The 21,430-nt window shown below is 38.0% G+C and overlaps 2 protein-coding genes across 3 annotated transcripts; both read right to left on the bottom strand.

The window, feature by feature from the left end:
* Positions 1-8,958: 8,958 nt before the first annotated feature.
* Positions 8,959-12,114, bottom strand: LOC133712076 (tRNA A64-2'-O-ribosylphosphate transferase). 2 transcript variants are annotated; one of them, XM_062138155.1, is made up of 7 exons: positions 11,695-12,114; positions 11,417-11,595; positions 10,365-11,070; positions 10,044-10,132; positions 9,848-9,956; positions 9,680-9,739; positions 8,959-9,398 (listed from the first exon to the last, which is right to left on the bottom strand). In XM_062138155.1, the coding sequence occupies exons 1-7, from the start codon at positions 11,984-11,986 to the stop codon at positions 9,220-9,222; spliced, it is 1,614 nt and encodes a 537-aa protein (XP_061994139.1). In that variant the 5' UTR covers positions 11,987-12,114; the 3' UTR covers positions 8,959-9,219. The 2 variants fall into 2 exon arrangements, with proteins under 2 accessions (XP_061994139.1, XP_061994145.1); XM_062138161.1 differs by having other exon boundaries at positions 11,417-11,590; positions 11,695-11,830.
* A 1,764-nt stretch (positions 12,115-13,878) lies between these two features.
* Positions 13,879-16,344, bottom strand: LOC133712090 (senescence/dehydration-associated protein At4g35985, chloroplastic-like). The gene is made up of 5 exons (XM_062138173.1): positions 15,457-16,344; positions 14,872-14,996; positions 14,615-14,781; positions 14,439-14,523; positions 13,879-14,270 (listed from the first exon to the last, which is right to left on the bottom strand). The coding sequence occupies exons 1-5, from the start codon at positions 16,066-16,068 to the stop codon at positions 14,105-14,107; spliced, it is 1,155 nt and encodes a 384-aa protein (XP_061994157.1). The 5' UTR covers positions 16,069-16,344; the 3' UTR covers positions 13,879-14,104.
* Between the last annotated feature and the right edge of the window lie 5,086 nt (positions 16,345-21,430).

Below are 21,430 nucleotides of genomic sequence, written 5' to 3' on the forward strand. Positions count from 1 at the left end.
TATAATTCAACAAGCAGTACCAGAAACGACACACCCCAGATGGGCCGTCAGAAAGAGCCGTCCTTTAGGACATACAAAGAACCTATTCTAAACAATTAGAAACCCCGCATTCCTGGGTACACCCACCTTTTAGGAAGTCTACGCACCTTTATTCTAACAAAAACCTAGATGCTCAGAAGCAGGTAAATAAAAGTTTCAACCGAGCCTCTGGTTTTTGCATTCTCTCCCCACTCAAAGAAGGAAAAAAGTAGTCATCACTTCTTTCAAAACAGAAGGAAGAATGACTAGAATGAAAACACAAAATAAAATAATAAAAGCCCAAAATAGCCCAGTCCAGCCCAAAATCCACAGTGGAGCCCAAAAGTTCAACCTTCCAGAAAACCTAGCAGTCAACTGGAACCCCACGCAGCCGCCGCCGCCGAAGTTTCTATTGCCCAAAACGAGCCCGGCATCGTCGTCCTCCCTGCCATGCCGATCGCTGTCAAAACCACCACCAGGGACGCCGCCCTCACAAATGAAACCACCAGCCACCAAGGTGTTGACTTCAGAGAAGCCAGAACAACTGGTTTCTGCCAACACGCATCCACCACAGTCAGGGCTCCACCCCTCGCCGGAAGTCCATTTTGGTAGCACCTCAGTAATCCTTGTAATGCCAGGCCGCCAGTCCTCAGCCCTAATAAAACCACTGCCGTGCGCATCATTCCCCATGGAGACACCACCAACCAAAAAGGACGACAACGCCGCATCACTCTGACGATCAAGAACCCAAAATTGGCCATCACAACCACCAGAAGCGACCACCACAGGACCAGAGACCATAGCCATAACAGATCTGCACATCAGCATGACCACGGGAAGATATCGGAACCAGATTCCAAAAGGTTCAGAAGCATGATAAAGGAGAGGACCTCCGACTCCATCCTTCCCACGCTGACCGGATAGAGAGAGAAAGCAAACTACCCCGGCCAGAATTTTCACGCCGCCACAAAGAAACCCTAGCGGAGCCATACCCATTTTGAGTTAATCGATGCAATTGCAAACTCTTATCTTTATACTTAGGGGGGTGTATTGTATATGGAATTAGTGAAACTTTTAAAGAAATCTATGGAATTTAAAAGTCTGAGTGTATTCAATATAGACTTTTAGAAGTCCATGAAAGTCTTGAGGTATTCAATTAGGATTTTTAAAGACTTCATGAATTCCACTAAAATCTAGAGGTATTCAATTAGGACTTTTAAAAATGAATAAAAGTACAGAAGTATTCAAAATATCATTCATACTTATGAAATTAGAAAATTATGGATAATCATGGACTTTGTAGTGTTAACTATACATATCAAACTTCAATAATTTTCCAGCCTCCAGACCAAAGATTTGAAAAAATCTATCAAAGTTCTTCTCTCTGCGCACGAAGAGGTTGGTCCTTCATTGTCTCTCTTTCTTGATTTTTTTGTCTTTTCTCTAATCTTTTACGCCATCAATGTTTTTTGATACCCAACATGTTCATTGTAGTTGTTGAATGTGATTTTTTTTGTCTTTTAATTGTGATACTTCGAACTCTAATAGCAATAAAAATGATTTATGAAACCCTAAAACCCAAATATTGTGGTCTACCCCTAAAATCTTGAACAGTGTTGCTATGACATACTAAATTCTATCTTATTAATTATTCTCATCGATTTGAATTTATATTATGGTTCAAAGAAAGGTTGAACAATTGAATTTCAATTGATTGATTGTAGATCAAGACATTGACCAATATTGTTATGATATATGCTAATCGGCGAAAACAAAATTGATGAGAATAATTAATCATAAACATCAAATGATCTATATTGTATCTTTATGTTGTTGGGAGATTAGGAATGAGAACAAACTAGTTAGACAGAGTAACAATCATTCATTTGAGTCAATTTCTATTAGAAAATACTTGAACATTGAAGAGGTAACGAGTTATTATCTTGTTTTGTGTTTGGGCTGCATTGGTTTTGTTTTTTGTTTTTATATTTTGTACATGCTAGAAAATCTGTAGAAGTCATTCATAATAAAGTATATAGATTTTCATGAATCAATAAAAGTTTGTTGCTAAAATCAATTGTTTTAGGAAATCAATAACAATCAATCAACTTTTTAAAGAGTCTGTGGACTTTTCAAAAAGTTTGTCATTTAAAAAAAGTTTGCACAAATCCAAATACAATACACCCCCCTTAGTTTAGCTAGAAATTGATCGACTTTAATTGTATGATGACTTGTAAATGGTTTGGCTTCCTCTTTAAGTCTAAGATATATATGTTAGTTAAGTAAAGACATATGACATACAATAATTCAATGTGGCTAGATATTAATACTTCATTGTATGTCAATTACACTAGCTAAGATTATCAGATAGTCCCATACAAGCTTAGATCATAGCCAACTAATTAATGTGTTTGTTTCCTATAATTGTATGAGATATATTTCAGATCTCCCTGCAGTCCATATGCTCCACCATTTCTTGTCCTTATACCATTTTAGGAATTATATGAGAAAGCATTATACTCAACATGGAACATTTTCACCTTTTTCTCCTAACTAAACCACTAGTGGTACTGGAAAGTAATTTATCCAATTTGTTATCTTTGTAGCTTATTAATCACATTGTATAGCTGGTTAATTAAGATGAAACACGTTAGATAATAAAACATTATTCTAATGGTCGGGTCCTAGTACAAAAATATGCAAGTCTAGTGGTTAATGTAGTTCACTTTTTCATCAAGTTCATTATCTTTTTACTTACTTTTTTAAGCGCACGGGTTTATTTCAAACAATACATAATATATAACTCACTGTTAAAGAGTACGTTAGAAAAAATTATTGATTTAAACAGTTTCACACTTTGAATTCGGTGATAACACAAAGACAGATAGTTAATACAAATTATGAAACTGTTGCAATAATAAAAGATGTGAACTCAAAATTCATAATTAATTGCGATGCCTTGAAGCGATTTGTGTAGCAATTGCATTAAGATGTTCTCAAGCTAAAATGTAAAAACTAAACAGCTAAATTAAAAAATACAAAAGAAACTGACACACAAGTTAATCCATCTTATCCAACCTACTTATATCTCATGAAAAAGTATGACTGTTCATTTCACCAAAAAGAAAAAAGGAAAAGAAAAAGTGATGATCGAGTGGTTGATGCAATATATGGATCAGAGCAAAGCAAAAGCAACGATCGTTCTGATATTCCATATATCTTCTTCATCATGATCAACTTGACAGAGTCTGCATTTTGCAAAGTCGTGATCTTACTAATATTTTACATTAATTCTTGATCCTTATATTTACTTAAAAATTGCAGGACTTCTCCTGCGTAATCAAATGTACTTATGTATCATGTACATGAATCAATTCTAGATTCTGTGAACAAACAAAGAAGTTTATATTTGCACAGAAGAATCAATTATATATAGGAATGTGAGATCTGATTCTTCGTAGCTAGGGAAAAGGAAGAATCTTATAACCTTAACAAGCTTTCCAATAATTAAGAATCGAACAGAAAAATCAAAAATGATCTTCCCAGATTGGCATTTGGTTGATCTCTTAAAAAAATTATCCCTTTCTGTATAATATTCAACCGCAAACAGCACACGAACGTACGTGCAAATGCAACATATATAATCATGTTGCCCTAATTTAGTTTCACTAAAATAGATTAACAAATAATTAAAAGCAGGAGGGGCTTGCTTCTTCTCTAAGATTAGCTAGCAGGTTTAAGCCTAAAATGCTTGCCTAATTTGTGGTACTCCGAAGATGTTCCAAAAATTTCGATTACAATATTCGAATAACTCGAACTCAATATGTGAATATGGGCCGGGGTTCTTATTAACCAAGATTTCCTAGCTATGTCGAATACGAGAAGTTCTAGAGTTTATAGCAGGCAAGTGCTTTGCCCTAACTACAAGTTACAGTATTGAAACCAAACTCAAGTGTTTAAAGAGATGCATTATACTTGGCATAAAAGAACGAAAAATTTTCTCATCAAGCTCTACGTTGCATAGATCGACGGTCCCGGGTTTCTCGGCGCAAACCAAGGTTGTGTTGTAGTAATCATAGGGCGAATCATAGGGCGAATGGCTATAATAACAATACAAATGAGGTAGGCTTAACTAATACTAAGCTCAATTAGTGGAATAAGTAAACAATCATATTCGTGAGACAATGTGGAGGTATCATTTTCTTGCCCCCACCTCCCACAATAACACAGTTAATCCTACATTACATTACAGATGGTGATGGTCCTTAACCACTAAAAGAATTGAATATATCCATATCAAATTTAAAAAGCTCATATTTCAATAAATGGGTCAAAACAATGAATCCCACAAAAGCTCATGTGCCAACCTTTTGCTTTCAATATGGTTAATAATATGTATATAGCAAGACGTTTTTGTTAAGAAGCATAAGAACCATGTGCCCTAATTGAAGTTTAAGAATGGTTAATCACTTAATCTACTAAGCTAGTAGACCTTCCACAATTAATAAGGGTTTAAGTGCAAAGTATTCATTATTCCCTGCTTTTTTAAGCAAACCCTAATGAGAATGTCCGAGGGCTCTGAGCTAATAAATTAAAGTGAAACACAGGGAAGTCACAGTCGTATCTGGCTTGAGATTTCCTTTTATGTAATGTATATTAGTACTATTAGTGGGTTCGTTAAAAGTTCATCGTAGACATTAGCAGTCTTAATATGTATTTATACCACGTGACTTTTTCCAAGCAGTTTGGTACAAAACCAGGTTCTGCTTCTGCTTCTTGATGGCTTTGGTTTAAGAAACAAGAAATAATATGCTTTTGTATGTAGAGGCTGCTAATTAAGTAAGGCAAATGATATGTACGTATCTGTTGATCTATATATGTCTACATATATAGGGAGTTTTAGTGATACAAAAGTGAGAACACCCTCATTCCAACCTATAATCTAACGATTAAAACTATTCATATATTGGGTTATTGTTTAAATATCGATGTTTGCCAAAAGTAATATGTCGAATAAAAGAAAACATTTGGTCGATCCTAGTTGTATACTAAATATCCAAGTTACTTGACCAAATAATTTTTGATACTTCTACAAAGCCAGTTTCAGAAGGTAAATTCCTTCTACAGTATCTGAGGTATGGCGGGCCAATTGGACACTTTGGTATCTAATCTTCAAAAGAGGACAATTTGATACTAGCTTGAACTTAGGTTCCGTTTGACATTTTGGTATTTATGTTAATTTTTAGGGTCCTTGCCCAAAAGCACCAAAATGAGCCAAACTTTTCCCACTTACCTCAGCAACAGATTTTTATTCTCACTAACCCAATTCAGAGTACAATGACAAATATACCCTTAGTCTAATTAAACAACTTCATTTTATGCCATTCTCTCATATCTCTCTCTCTCTCTCCAGCACAGCACGATATTCTCTCTCTCTCTCTCTCTCCATAATTCGGTACAGATCACCGGCTACCTTCACCGGAGAAAGTTTCACGGCGACATGGAGAGCTATTCTTCCCAGACGGCGACTTATTCAACCCCGGAGGCGACGCAAAAGACCCATGGCTCTACACTGTTCGACGCCGTCTGATTTGGACCAGACGATTTGCAGAACGGCGACAGGGATCTGTCTGACTCGCGACGTAGTCGAGGAGGTCATCACCGGCTTCGATGAGATCGATCTCCACCGCTCGATCCGAAGACCCTATCCGGCGAGGGCCTCAGCTCCGTTTTGCAGAACCACCAACCGCCGTCATTTCAGCCTCGGGCTCCGACGAGTTTGGATTTGTTTCAGGACCGGCCAGAGTCGAATTCGATTCACGAAACGACGCCGTCCGGTGCTTTAGAAGGTGAGGCCGAAACGAAGAGTATGGTTTCTGATAGGCTGGGGGATTTGGTGCATCAAGAAGAGAGGGTTCCGGTCAATCGGGGAAGAAGAAGATTGGGTGCCCAGATCAAATCAGATTTTTTTTTTTTTTTTTAAGTAACGAGACAGAAGGAAAGGAAAAAAAGTTTTGAATGTCTATTGGAGGGCAATAGACGTTTTCAAATTGATATAATCTTTTTGTTTTTTTCTTTAATCAAAGTTTTATTTGTCTAATTTTAGGAAGATTAGTTCCCATTCTGGCTACCGAAAGTTCTATTGGAGGGCAATAGACGTCTATTGGGAGGCAATACATGGCTGATAGTCGTCTATTGGGGGCAAAAAAACATTTCCGGTGAGATTTTCAGCAAATTCCGGTGGGCGGCGGCCGGTGACCGGAATCCTGCAAAAGTTGGCCGGATTCCGGTGGCCGGTGACTTGGCTCCGGCAAAGTCTCCTATGGTTTCTCTCTCTTCCATTCTCTCTCTCTCTCTCTCTCAGTAACAAAGGGGTGAGGGTAAAATGATATTAAAAAAAAATAAAAAACAAAAAAAAAATCTTAATGGGGTATTAGATAAGACCTCCTTAGAGTGTTTTGGGTAAGAGAGAATTAAAAAAACTTAATGGGGTAAGTGGGAAAAAAATCTCTAAAAATGGGGTAAATGGACAAAAACCCTTCCTTATTTTTAATTCAGTTAAATGTAAGGATAAATTTGACATTTGGAATATGGGGGCGGATCCGTGGCCACCTAAATTATAGTTAAGATTATACTCTGATTCTAGACCATTAGATCATATAACAACTAATGGTTCAGATTAAACAAAATGTGTTATTTATTTTTTAAATAATATATTCTATTAAATATCTAATCAAATAACCAGCCATTAATTTCTTTCCTATTCTCCTTCAAATTCATTATTATAGACAACTTAAAAAATGCTCAATAATTACAGGATCCATTTCCTCAAATTACTTTCTTGTTTCTCTTATTCTCTAAATTCATTTGTTGCAGGAAAAATAATTAATTGCGAAAATAAAATTGATTTTTTTTTTTTTTTTTTTTTTTTTTTTTTTTTTTTTTTGATTGATATGCAACTCACCTAAGGAGTAGAATCAACAAACGAAGAATTTTTTTTTTCTCAACCTCTAAACAAAATTTACTCTATGTTACATGAAAAATTCTAAATAGTTTTCCAATTGATACCTTAAAATTAATGAGGTTAGAGAAGAAAGTGACTAAATAGATAATTTGATTTGGTATTCCGAATTGGGTTTTTCCTGCAGTAAATGAAGGAGTGAGAAAAAAGGAAAAAGTATAATCATCTACTTTTGTATTTTAGAATATGCATTTATTAAAAAAAAAAACCGATAAAAAATATTATTTAATCTGAACCATTAGTTGTTATATGATCTAATGGTCTAGAATCAGAGTATAATCTTAACTATAATTTAGGTGGCCACGGATCCGCCCCCTTGGAATATATGTATAAAAATAAGATAAAAAAAAAAAAGTTTTGTGGGTTGTTGACTGTTCTTTATCATTTCATAGGTATAAATTAATGCTTTTGGGTTATGTTAAAGATGAAATAATCAAATTTTATGTTTAAAAAATATAGTCGTCGTGATTTGAATACCCATGAGGCTACTTTCAGTGGATTAGTCTCGTGGCCATTCAAATCACGACGACTAAACTTTTAAACATAAAATTCAATTATGTTATCTTCAACATAACTCAAATTTAATTCATGTTCATGGTCATCAACCCACAAAACTCTTTTTTTTTTTTTTGATCAGATAAACAGCTCAAATGTTACAACTAGTTTTTTGTGAGTCGAACTCATAATCTCCCACTTACGAAGGGTTTTTATTTTATTTTTATAACTAGATTATAAAAATTAATTTTATATTTACATTTAACTGAAAAATTAACTGTAGTACCAAAAGATCAAACGAAGCCTAAGTTCATGTATCAAATTATCCTCTTTTGAAGACTAAACCAAACTGTCCAATTGACCATACCTTAGGTACCATAGAAGGAACTTCCCCATTTCGGAAAGCCATCATGGGTGACTATCCCAACGTACCAAATTATTCTTATTGATTGATACAAAAGATGGTGATGGCAAGAAGCTTCCTTGTTGATGGGTCAGTCCCTCTAAATATTCGGAGGACAGTAATCCGTGTGGTAAACGTACTACACCTCTACTTTCCATACACGAGGAACACATTTCTACTATCCATACACGAGGAACACATTTCTACTAGAGTTAATTTTTTGCAAACATAATTCTTTCAACGAAAAATAAAAGATCTAAGTTGATGCGAATGCTTTCTTACTTTTTTTGGGGACTACATGCATGAAATATTCTAACTAATATCAAGCATGAACGTCAGTCCTAATCAGAACTAGATCAATCACTAACAACCAATTACTGACAGCAAAATTTCACAATACGCCAGGAACATGAAATTTATAGGTTAACCTAAAAGTAGGTTAAGAAAAGAGATTGGTCCTACGCTCTTTAATCTGAGTCCGCAAGTTTTTCTTTGTCGAGATATTTTAGTAAAGAAAAAGTTGGCAAAAGAATAGGACTTCAAAATATGTCCACGAACTCACTGTGATTGATAGGCATCATGAACATGACGACACAGAAATAAAAAGAAAAATGCAATCATGACGAAGGCACATCAAGAAAGGGGATATAGAGGCTCCATTATTCTCACTTTCGAAGCGAAAGTGAAGCCTTTTGATCACATCAAATATAAACAAAGAATTTGGCACTCCTTTTTCTTCCATTTGTTCATCTTGATAGATCCATAATATTCTTTCTAACAAAGAAGAAGAAGATAATACTAATCCTTAATTAAAGTTTGTAAAGTACAGCTATATGTTTAATGGGCCTTGGTGGGCTCGGGAGCCCCGCCATGTTTGGTAGAGGTAGGGTAAGTGCTTCTTCCCTTTCTGTTTTCCAATTGTAGCCCAGCAAAGAAAGGTTCAGAGATGTGAATGTCATACAATTGTACTACAGCCTTAGATCGGCAGGCCCAAATCTTCAATCAAATTTGTGAAAAATGATGCCACAAAGCTTGTTTATTGTTCAAGTTCCTTTCCTTCGTTCCAAGGAATGCTTGCTCGTTTTATACAAATTCCATGCCTCAGTTTTCTCCCTCACACTAATGTTACAACAGAATGGCATCAATGAGCATAATTGCTTTGCCATAGCCAAGAGAGCCTGTACCTTGCATAATTTCAGCAAAAAATTTTTGTAATGTATTCGAGTAGCTAATCCTGAGAGTATTCGTCATCAGCTGTTAGGATTCCTGCAAAAGTGAAGGCCTACGTAGGCATGTTTGTCGAACCAGCTCTTCCACCACTAAGAAAGTTAAAAACCTGCTTCAGATTCCCTCTTGATGGCCTGGCATTTACTACATATTTGCAGATAGTAATGAGTCTTCTCCGCATTTCTAACTTGGTAATGCATGTGTCACTGAAGAAGTTTCCACCATCGAAGGTTCCTACTCAAACAAAAGAAAAAGAAGATTGAGGGATAGCAAGATAGAAACATAACATTTGAACTAATGGTCCCTACACCTTAAACAGTATGCACGAGTCCATGATTGTAAACTACCAGAGAGAGATGTATAAAAGATTAAAAGGAATGAGATATGCATAATTGGCATTGCAGTTAAGTGCTACTGCTTCTTAACTTACAAGGAATCATGACGATATATCATATATGTATATGCACACAGAGCACAAACAGCAAATGGAAGCAAATAACAAATATAAGGTGTACCTTCTTCATCAAATAGTGCTGTCAAGATTGCCAGACAGATGCATACACTGATATCTTCCCCTAGAAGCATAGAATAATAGAACATATTACCATACAATAATTCCATGTAAGGCCTTAGATGGCCCACTCGAAATTCAAAATGCTAGGCAATCGTGGTGAAGTTTTTACCATTATCGCAACAAATTAGAAGTGTCTTCCCTTGGCTGAGGTTCAACTTTGCAAAGTTTACCGCAGAAGGGAGATTATTTAACAAGGAGAAGCGATCAAACTTTGATGTCTGCCAAGAAATTGAGAGTTAGTGGAATAAATACACATTGACCAATTAAAATAAGAGAAGGCTGTCCTATTATTTTTATAGACCCACCACCATAGGAAGATGTAAATATGCTTTAGGATCAGCAGAGATAGACTCCTTATCACAATTTAATATGCAGTCAACTTTAGATACTCCGGCTACACAAACAAGGTAAACCAAAGGGTCAGTAAGATGCATGTAGAACTAAAAAAAGAAAAGTGAATGGAAAGATACTTGGATAAAGCTGGATGGAAATTAGAAACAGAAGAGTGAAGGAGTTGATATATGAACATATGACAAGAATGTCTGAAGTGAAGGGTTTAGTTGTATGAATCTGTGTTGTTCGATTTTGGATGCTTACAAACAAGATGAGTTCATAAGGCAGCATACCGTTTTGAGATGTGCCTACAGCAAGGTTAGTCAAACCAAGCCAAGATATAGCACAATCTTCATCAGAAGAATTACGATCGATATTAAAGTTTGCAAGATCCACAGCTAATTGTGACTCATCATTGTCCCTCAACCGATGATCCGAGCTTGGTAACAGATTTGGAGCCTTAACAGTGACCTGAGGAGCATCCTGTCCCCTTCGAGCACGATACACTCTATCCTTCTCAACTATATCAGCCACCATCTGATTACACATTTCAGGACCTGCATTTATAACATCATAGGCACAATTCCAGAAAAGACTAGGTGTTAAACCCCTCGCCCAACTTTCTTCATCATCACCAGCTCCTGGTATATAATTCCAGCTAAATTCTGAACTAATCCTGCGTTGCACAACACCACTCGGGGATGAGGCAGAAACAAGAATGATAGGTGTGAAATCCCAGGACTCATGATCTGGAACTTCATTCAACCAAATGACAGTTTTCTGTGATATCCATAGAGGGCGTAAAGGCTTTTTTAAACAAGAAGCAAGAGAGCTAATATCAGCTCCACTTGCATCCAACTGTTGAGTCCATTCTTCTACCCGCTTCTCGATAGAAGCTCTCTCTGTTCCAGACACCCAAAGTGGAAGATGCAAGGAACAATCCCAATCAATAGGCATCTGTCTTGTATCTCCATAATATTCATCACAAGTACTTGGCTCCTAAACAGGGAAAAAAGAGAGAGTACAAAAAGTCACAATCTTGACAACCATATAACTTAGACAACAATGGTGAATCAACATAAACTTATATCTATTTTATCAAAGATGCAGAGCAGATTCACCCAATCGATCACAACTCATTCAAACTAGTGCAAGTTTTGAATTTTGCTAAAAACAACATAGATCAATGTAAACTTTCCACTTACAAACAGCACAAAGAAGTATGAAAGTCATGATCATTAGTCTTTGATAACCACACAACTTGGGCAAGTTCAAACCAAATTGCTCAAAGACGTAGACCCAAACTCAATTAGAACAAAACTTGTAAATTTGATGAAGTCTGAACCTTGTGGTTTTCTAAACTCAGCCCATCATTAACCAGAGCACTCTGCCGCATTCTTTCTCTATGGTTTTGAATCGAACGGTTCAAAACGCAAGTCCAAATCGGAATCGTCTTCGACATGCTGTCCGGAAACCGCTTCCCTCTCCTAGTTGCATCCACAATAAAACACCCGCCCTTCTGTCCTACCCATGCACCCAATTCACCACCAAATCAGAACCGAAACACATCCAAAACCCAAATCCACCAAAAACAGAGCATGTAAAAGCAGAGCAACAATGTACCTGCGAGCTGAGCGACGTGGAGGTTGAGCCGGGACGTGTTGAAGGACCAGTTGTTGTTGTGGCCGTCGGTGGACTTGAAGTAACACGTGGCGTGGAACTTTCGGGAGTACCAGAGGCCACATCGGAGGTTGGCGAGGAGAGGGAGGTCGGGCCAGAGCTGGAAGATCTCGCCGACGAAGACAGAGTCGTCGTAGATGGATCTGAGGGCGTTGTAGAGGGTGTTGTCCCTGCGCTTTATGGTTCTGGCGGCTCTGTATATGCTCAGCTGACGCGTATCCTCGTCGTCTTCCATGAGAGAGAGAGAGAGGGAGTACTGGTTCTGTTTTTCTGTTCGTTAGTTTTCGCCGGAAAAGGGTTGGTTTCTGATTTGGCGGCTGGGACAGTGAAACTGGGAACTTAACTAAAAAAGGGTGGTCGTGTGTATTGGACCAGACTGTAGCTGCCGACACGACATCATTAGATACGTAGGTTTCGTACTTGCTGTCGTATGGTACTAGGAAATAAAAGAAAGTTCCAAGTTTCCAACTTCCAACACTAGGAACACAAATTTCATAAACATTGAAATACCTAATTCATGAAATCTGTTGATTTACTTGTACCCGCTGTATAGAATAATTTTTCAGGGGTATACAATATTAATACAGTTGTTATCAATTTATGAGTCAAGTACAAATACGATGTATTGCCAAGAAAAAAAAAAACGATATCATTCAATATCTTTCGAGATCAAGGATGGAGGTCAAGCCATGTTTTTTCAAGTTGATGTAGAATTAATAAGAGTGTTGCCTCCCCCTAACAATATCCCGAACAATAATGCTCTCAAGTTTAATGTACAATATTAGCCTACTAGGGCATCTCTCGTGATGTCTTATGATGGTTTTTTTTTTTTTGGCTGAATAGAGGGTTAAGAGAGGCAATGAACCTCCTTAACGCCTCAAAATTTATTTAAAGAAGTTAAAAGAGGTACAAGAAGAGGCGGACTAAGCCAAAACCTCTCTAGTAAATATCAAACACATAAGAAACAAACTAGCGAATGCGATACTGTGGAAGACTTAAACGGTCACTATTACATGATGATATTATGAATGGAGGAGTCAAATCCACCAAACCAAGGCTGTGGAAGTAGTACCATAGTTTGCCAACAAGTCTGCAACTTTATTACCTTCCCCAAAAATGTGAGACGAGCGAATATGCATCATCGAAATACGGTGCAAACAATTCTGCCACTGAACCCTTAATTGCCAGGGAACCAAATGGGGAGAGCATAGGAAATCAAAGACAAGAGAAGAATCTACCTCTAGCCATATATGCTTCCATTCCCGAACCCAAGCTAATTCAATAACTTTAATCACTGCCATCACCTCCGCCGCAGTGGAACTAGGAATGTCTAAATTTGAAGAAAAAGCACCAAGAAAATTTCCTCTATAATCACGAAAGATAGCTCCATAGCCACCAACACCAGAGTCACTTTTCCACGCACCATTTTAGTTTATCTTAACCCACCCAGGAGGAGGAGGATGCCAAATAACCTCAGTTATCCTTGGAATAGGACGAGGATTACATTGTGCACCAAAAGCTTTCACCACTCGCAGATCTTGAATTAAGTTGTTGATAGATCCTTTTGCAAGCTGACTTGCTGCTTGTATATGTCCTGTAATTAGATGGCAAATCATTGATACATGAATTGTCACCCCATCAACCTCACCTTATTCCTTGCTTGCCAAATGAACCATAATACCATGGTAAAACAATCCATAATTCTCTTAATTGAGCACTACGAAGACCAAATTGCAAGACTTCAATTAATGAGTTAGGAAGAGTACCCAATTCAAACCTTAATCCCATGAATCTCCGAATTGAAAAGGCAAATGAGCAATTAAGAAAAATATGGTCCACAGACTCTGAACCTTTGCAACAAAGACCACATCTTGAAGCCATAGATACACCTCTTTTTTGCAAAAAGTCATCAGCAAGCACACGACCATGTAAAACCTTCCATGTTAATAAGGACATTCTTGGTGTTATAGGTTTTAGGTTTTAGGCACATGAATGAATTAAATGCAAAGATCATACTAAAACCCATGCCAATTTCATTATACTGTGTGTTATAGTGAGGCATTTTCATTGGTTATGCACAGATAAACGAGTCACATGCCCAGACCATGCTATACAATACACCATTAGTTGGCTAATCTGATTCATATATAACATCCTGCCAAAGTAGGAAGAGATAAAGAAGAACGTTTGAACTTGAAATCCACACAACGTGACACCCAATACAAGTGGCTAGAGTTTACATTTCATGAAGATTTATCTTCGCTTCTACATGGCGTTTGAGAAGACTAAAGATCATGAATATTCAGGCATTGTTAGCAATCTCCATCAAATGATACTAATCGCTGTTGGCTTTTTAAGAACTTTTGTTTTTATTTTTTGCAGCATTGAGTACTCCTGTTTTGACAGATGATGCTGGATTGATGGCCTTTCGTATTTTGAAGATGTTCCAAGCAGTGTTAGCACAATGCCCTGCCGTTGCAAATGTGTGCTCAGTTGCTTCCCCTGCACTTTCCCCATACCTAGTGCTCAACATAGCAATTCAAGCCACATATCAGAACAAGAATCCATCAGAAATAACACTTAAATAAGAACAGCAGTTAGTTGTACATTCGCTGGAGTCACCAAATTTGCGCACCAAATAATGTGCTAATTATGTCCTTGTTTGTAAAAATGGTGATCAAAATTACCTGTTGCTGACCATTCTAGTTGTTGCAGCAGAGGTAGCCGAAAGGGCTTGTTTTTCGGCAACTTCAGCAGCATCTAAAATCTTGTCTGCACATTTGAGTATGGCACATTTTAACATGTGAATTGTTATATGATACTTTTCTCTGTAGAGGAACTTAATATGAATCTGTGTACTTACTGATAGCATCAAGTGAAGCCAAGAGGACTTGTCCTGGAACCATGTTTAGGAATGCCTTCCCTGCTTGGGATTTAACCACAGGTTTCATCACTGATCCGGTCACAAGACCAACCCCATCAAGCATAGATTTGCTCAAATTTGATGTCATCTTTGACAACCTTCTCACACTGAAAATAGCAACAGGAGAAAGCTTAAAACCCTGCTCAATCATGCTCACAAGATGTTCCAAGTAAATTGTGTTCAGTTTGGGACTTCACCGTTTCAAGTTCCTGTTCATTCCACTCTTGTTTGTGGCATTAGAATTTTTGCTATGACTTTCTTGTTTCCCATATCTTTTCTCCTCAACTGGACGAGCCAATGTCGTTTCCCCTCCTTTATGGAGCTGTTTGCAAGAAATTAGCCCAGATGGTGTTTATCATTATTAAGATTACATAGGTTTCTGGTTTCTGGTTTCTGTTCTGTGTTTTACCCATTTAACCAATTTGGTCCTATATTTAGATCCATTTCGGAGTGAAGTCCTAGTGAATAAAAGAACGAAATTGATTTAAAAGGTAAAAACGCAGGGACAGAATTAGCTATAGAGGTAAAACATAGACTCTATCCATGCATGTACCCACCAAATTCGCTAAAGGTGAACGAAGATAAACATGACCAAATTAGCTAAATTGTAAACACAGGACACCAAATTGACTAAAAAGCAAGTGTTCCTTCATCTCATACCTTTCTCCACCTTCAATCGATATGTAATGTTAATAGATTAGTACCATAAGTTACTGTTATTCTAGCACACTATATATGGTACTTGTAGAGCTCTAAGGCCAAATTAAAAGTTTGAAACAGACCTGATTAGCATAAGCATTGCTACACATGAAGATTCCCCTGACAATCTGACCAGTCCCTCCTGCAATTGCCTTGGCCAACACATTGTTATAGTCATCAATCCTCGGAGCATACTCCTTCCAATCAACTCCCTTAACATTCTTCGTAGCGCTACTATTCGAAGTGATCGTAAAGCACGAGTGCTCCTTCAAAAAGGAGTCCAGAAATCCCAAGTGACTTGCATACTGCTCCGGAAAGGTCACACCGTAGCTCAGAGGATCACCATCTCTCATCGGCAAGGAGAAGAGGTAGTGCAAATCATCTATCTTCACAACCGGCTCGTCTTTCGTTAAGGGCCACTGGAGTTCTTCACCGACTTTGATAACGGTGGCTAGAGATATATTCTCGTCGAAGATGTTCTCGAGAATGAACTCGCCGACGGCGAGCTCTAGGGCTTCTCCTTCTTCCATGAGGTGAACTCTGCATCCTGGGATTTGTAGGAGGATTTGTTGCTGGACGTTTTTGTTGGGAGGTTCTTGGTATTGCAGAGGCTGAGCAGCAGTTTGATCATACTGAGATGTGTTGGTGGTGGATTTAAATTTGGATTTGGAACTGGAAGAACTGAAGCAACCCATAGCTATTGTAGCTTTCTTTGTTGGGAAGGAAACTGTTTGCCTTTGTCTTTGGAGAAGATGGGGAAAGTTGAAGCTAGCTTTGTAGGGAGATTGATTCTTTTGAATTTGGCAACTTTATTCTATTCCTTCGCTACAAAATAATGTGGCTTTCGGTGGAGGGAGGAAAACTTAGGGTGTGACAGACTGTCTATGATGGTTGATAATCAGTAGAGCACAGAACAAAGCAAGGTTGAAGTTTGCTAAGCAGTTTTTGAATTGTAAAGTGTGAACACAAATTATTCAGTATAGGATTTTCAACCTGATACGATATCTGCTTTATGGCCCTAGATCTAAATGTAACGCTCTTCTTGGAATCATGTCGGTTAGGCTGAGGCCGCTACTTCTAAAGATATACAGCCTTAAAATCCTAATGATCAATGTGTTATCTTGCCACGTAGTGCTCAATCAACCATCAAATAGTAGTAGGCCGACATGTTAATTACGTGAGCATGTTTTATTTGATAGTGAGTCTCATATGAAAGGTGGCTGCTTGTTATTGAAGAATCGAAACAGTCACGTGGCATGATAAATTTAATTTATGAGTTTTGGAGCTTACAATTTGCTTATAACACTCGTGTCAATATTTTGTAGTACTTATATAGTAGTGTCAAAGCATAAGCAAGTCTTGGTATATCCTGCAGTACTAGTAACTAATGTTCATCTCACTAATTTTTACCCAAATGTTTTTTTTGTTGTCCATACTTCTCTGAGACTTCATTTTGTTGAAGGACGTCTAGGCACAATAAATTTATATTTGAATATGTTTCCTTTTCATCTTAGGGAACAAGTAACTTTCCTTTTTCTTTCTGTTTTCCTCTGCTCAATGGGATTAATCAGGTCTCTCCAAGTATTACTACTATATTTACAGAGTCCCTTGTTCCTCTATAAACTAAAACAATCCCAGTGACTCCATTAATTGAAACTTCAAAGCTACTAGCTAGGCAGCTCTCTGTCATGGCTTCGGTAATATCTCAGTTTTCTCATGAGAACTATTTTGTGTCTGTAGTTCTCATTATAATGGTTCTCTTGTTCATAATTTGTTTCGAAGATGAAATCAGAGTCGCCAAGCCTGAACTCGCCCCCGCCATAGATATAGTCGCCAATATACTCATGATATTAGTTGATTTAATACTCCACATCATTTTACTTGATTCCTTCCATTCGTCGACGATCATAACAGTCATCTACATTGGACTTTGTTTCTCAACATTACTCTCTGTATCTAACTTAATATTCATCATCGGCCCATATTGTTCGAGGAAGATTATCAGACTGATGCAAGAGTTATACTGCAAAGCGACATTTCTTTTGATCAGAATCGGCGCCAAGAGGCCCGAAGGTTATGTGATTTTGAGTTATCAAATGGACATGGAAATGGGGTTTTGCAACGGCGAGTGTGCTATTTGCTTGATGGAGTTCAAGAAAGAAGACAAGTGCGCTTTGCTAGATAAATGTGAACACACATTTCATCACCTATGCCTTCACAAGTGTTTAGCAATCTCCACCCGATGTCCACTTTGTCGTCAAAGTACCAAAAATTGTACAAAAGAAGAGGAAATTGATGTAGCTACCAGTATCTCCTAAATGAAATCTTTTCTTTTCTTCACTCTTTGTAACACTGATTATGTAGATGTTTCATATATGAAATCCCATCTCGTTCAATAAGCAACTCAGATTATGTAGAGAGTTTTAGTCCTATCAGTTCTAAAATTGTGTGGAAGACGACAAAGCTTGGTGTCTTCGATGGGCCGGGTGAGCTCCGATAGACTGATGACGGTTTGTCGTCAACGGCGTGAAAGATGGAGGTGGTTCACTGGTTTTGGTTCATCATAGCCTATTACTTTGTTTTATTAGGTTTTTTTTTCCCATTTTTGCTTAGGTTTAATAAGTCATTTCTCCTTTCAGCGATGGTTTTGGTGGTTAGTTCTAGTGGTTGTGCCATTGTTATGGTGTCATCTTTATAAACTAATTGTTTTAATTTTGATATTTAATTTCTTGTTGTCAATGTAATTGGGAGATTCCCCTGCACATATACTGATGGTTTTGGTATATGGTGTGGAAGGGAGTTAGTCTCTCCTTGAGGTTGTCTATAAGAATGTATCGGGACTCCTGAAAAAAGTTTTTTTTTTTTTTTTTTTAAATTAAATAGAGGATTAGGCGATAGTAGATCCTCTGCGACAGCCGATTTGGGGTGACTGGCACCCACCCGCAATCTCAAAAGAAAGGGGGTCATCGCAACCGGGAACCCACCGCCGGTCCCTCTATTTTATTTTATTAATAAAAGAAAAAAATCACAAGAAGAGAGAGGGGGACAAGAACCAAAACCTCTTTGAGAACAAAAAGAAATAAAGTACTCAAAGTGAGCACTGAGCTAAAATAGTTACAGACTGATGAATATAGCAACCATGCAGTGAAAACCACGTTTGCATGAAATCTATTAAGCACATCAGAATTCAGCTAATACGGAAATTCGGTAAACCTTGCAGATTGTAACCGGCGGTTCTACATTAGGAATATGAGTAGGTTCTTTTCTCTAATTGGAGTAGTTATGATTTTACGGAGTCATCCCCATCGTTGTAATCCTTTAGATTAATGATTTTTTTTTCTCTTCTCAAAATAAAAAGAAAGAACATTGACAAAGTTTGATATGTTTTGATATGTCATGGCATGCCACGAGTGTCATCACGACATGTGTGCCTTTTTGTGACATTAAATTTAAGAAAAATGATGTACGTCCGTAAGAAACAATGTGGCTAGTTTCTTTTCTCTGCAAAATTGGTGGAGGGGCTCTTCAGTTCTTTGGCTTTAATTTGTTTGAGTTTTCCAAGTAAATTCTTGGGGAAATGATCATTTACCCAATTTCAGCTTAAAAATTGCCCACTTGCTCCACCAACAGTTTTTAAACCCCATTTACCCAAAACACTCTAAGGGATTATTTAATACCCAATTAATTCTTTTTATTTATTTTTGGGACTTTTTTACCCTTTCCTTCTTTCTCACTTAGAGAGAGAAGTCATCCTCCACCTTGCTGTGCACCGGTGACCAATGGCCGGCCGCGGTCTCCGGTGACCGGTGACCGGAGTCCGGCTTCCAGTGACCGGAATCCCGAATCCGACTGCCGGACTGGTGACCGGATTCCGTCGTCTGATTTTATTACCCCCCAATAATCATATTATTGCCCCCCAATAAACTTTTTATGACCCCCCCCCAAGGCCCCAATAAACCTAATTATTTTGGTTAATGAATCTAGCAGCATTTTGTTGAAATGACCTGTAATAAATGAACCACAGTTAAGACATTGTTGCGGGGCAATAATCTGTCTATTGCCTCCCAATAGACCACCCCAAAAATCACCAGTTTCTATCATTGACAGATTATTGTACTTTAATAAACTCAAAACAACATAAGACTTATTAAAACTCTAATTTCAGTGATTAATTAACCACAGTTACGAAATTATTGGGGGGTAATAATCTGTCTATTGCCCCCCAATAGACTACCGGTTTGACGTCGTCTGAGACCTGCGCGCAAGCGAAGCCCAGAACCGATTCCGGCGTGGAGTTTTGGAGCTTCCCGGACTTCTGATAAACAAAACCGGCGAAGCCCAGACTCGATTCCGGCGTGGAGAGCTTCCCGGACATCTGACGAAGCCCAGAGGGGCTGGGATCGTGGAGTTGGATGGCGTCATCCTTTGGTGGTCTGACGGTGGGACAGAGCGGCGGCGGTGGAGGCCGACATCGACGGTGGAGTGGTGGGCGTGGTGGCTTAGAGAGAGAGAGAGAGAGAGAGCCTGAGACGAGGTTAGAGAAAGAGAGAGAAAGAGAGAGAGAGAAATCGATGAGGGGGAGGAGAGAGAGATATGAGTGTAATTTGTTAATTAAAATGAGGGCAATACTGTCAAACACTGTTAGATTGGGTAAATGGGGTTAAAAAACTCTTGGTGGAGTAAGTGGACAATTTTTGGGCTAAAATTGGGTAAGTGGTCACGGCCCCTAAATTCTTCGTCGATCAGCTTAGTCAATTCTTTAACGGGTTCCATAACTTTTGCGTTGAGATCAATCTTAAATTTACAGTCATACAGTGTAAATAAAGTTGCTAGTGTCCTTAACTCGGTGCTATTTGCTTGAAAGAAGACGAGTGCGCGTTGCTAGATAAATGTCAACACACATTTTATCATGTATGCTCCGTAAGTGTTTAGCTAGCTAGCTATATATGGCCTCCCCTTCTCGTCAACATTGTCATCAAAGTATTACATATTGTATACAATTATAAAGAACGTACCCGAGCTGGTAGCCGCGAGTACTTGTAACACAATAGTAATGATTTAACTAATTACTAGCATTATTCATGTCATTAACTTTGACCCAAATCTTGTTCAAACTTCATTTCATTTGGATTTGGTAGAATCCCTTTTCATATTGATTTCCATTGTGTCTTTTACTTCTCTTTATTGGAACTGGATTAATTATCAGACTACGCTTGTACTCTCCTTACACTCTGATTTTCCTGGCTCGATGGGATTACTCGACCAGGCTTCAGAGTATTAGTATATTACCTTTGCTCCCTCTAATAAATCAATGGATAAGAAGGCTAGTCCATAACTTTGAAACTTGAAAGCTAGCTACCCTGTCATGGCTCTCCTGGTTTCTGCTATGATTTTATTTCTCCTTTTAATAGTCCTCGGCGTCGTAAGAATTAAATATGAACTTCCCCCCGCCCTAGCTATAGTCATCTGTATACTCATGATACTAGGTGTCTTGATAATATACACCATCGTTCCTCTTTCCATTAATCCCTTTGACCATGATCATTCCATTGAAACTAATTCCATCAGAACAGTCCTCCGCATTGCGTTTGGGTTCCCTGCGTTACTTCTGGTATATGACTTAATACTCATGGTCAGCCTGTACTGTTCAGGGAATAAGATGATCACAGTGATGCAACATCTACAGAATAATGCGAGTTTTTTTCTGGTGAGAATCGGTGCCAAGAGGCCTAAAGGCTATGTGATTTTCAGTTATCAAATGGATGAAGAAATCGGGTTTTGCAGCCGTGAGTGTTCTATTTGCTTGATGGACTACAAGGAAAAAGACGTGTGCGCGTTGCTAGATAAATGTGGACACACATTTCACCATATATGCCTCCATATGTGTTTGAATGAATCTACCCGTTGTCCGCTTTGTCGTCAAAATATCAAAGATTGTTCACAAAGGGAACTCTATATGTAGTTGCTAACTGAGATATACAAAGTTACAAACTAGTCCAAATGATGGTTTTTTTTTTCTTTCTTTTTTTTCATATTTTTCATCAAGTTCAAACTTCA

This window comes from Rosa rugosa, chromosome 1 (genome assembly GCF_958449725.1).
Source record: "Rosa rugosa chromosome 1, drRosRugo1.1, whole genome shotgun sequence".
NCBI classification, from domain to species: domain Eukaryota; kingdom Viridiplantae; phylum Streptophyta; class Magnoliopsida; order Rosales; family Rosaceae; genus Rosa; species Rosa rugosa.

Excerpts from the sequence above, each read along its gene's own strand:
- LOC133712076 (XM_062138155.1), bottom strand. The coding sequence starts at position 11,986 with ATGGAAGACGACGAGGATACGCGTCAGCTGAGCATATACAGAGCCGCC. Across the intron at positions 9,957-10,043 it reads ATTTACATCTTCCTATGGTG|ACATCAAAGTTTGATCGCTT; the intron begins GTGGGTCTATAA and ends ATTTCTTGGCAG. Across the intron at positions 9,399-9,679 it reads AGCACTATTTGATGAAGAAG|GAACCTTCGATGGTGGAAAC; the intron begins GTACACCTTATA and ends TTGTTTGAGTAG.
- LOC133712090 (XM_062138173.1), bottom strand. The coding sequence starts at position 16,068 with ATGGGTTGCTTCAGTTCTTCCAGTTCCAAATCCAAATTTAAATCCACC. Across the intron at positions 14,997-15,456 it reads GCAATGCTTATGCTAATCAG|CTCCATAAAGGAGGGGAAAC; the intron begins GTCTGTTTCAAA and ends TCTTGCAAACAG. Across the intron at positions 14,782-14,871 it reads ATGAACAGGAACTTGAAACG|TGTGAGAAGGTTGTCAAAGA; the intron begins GTGAAGTCCCAA and ends TGCTATTTTCAG.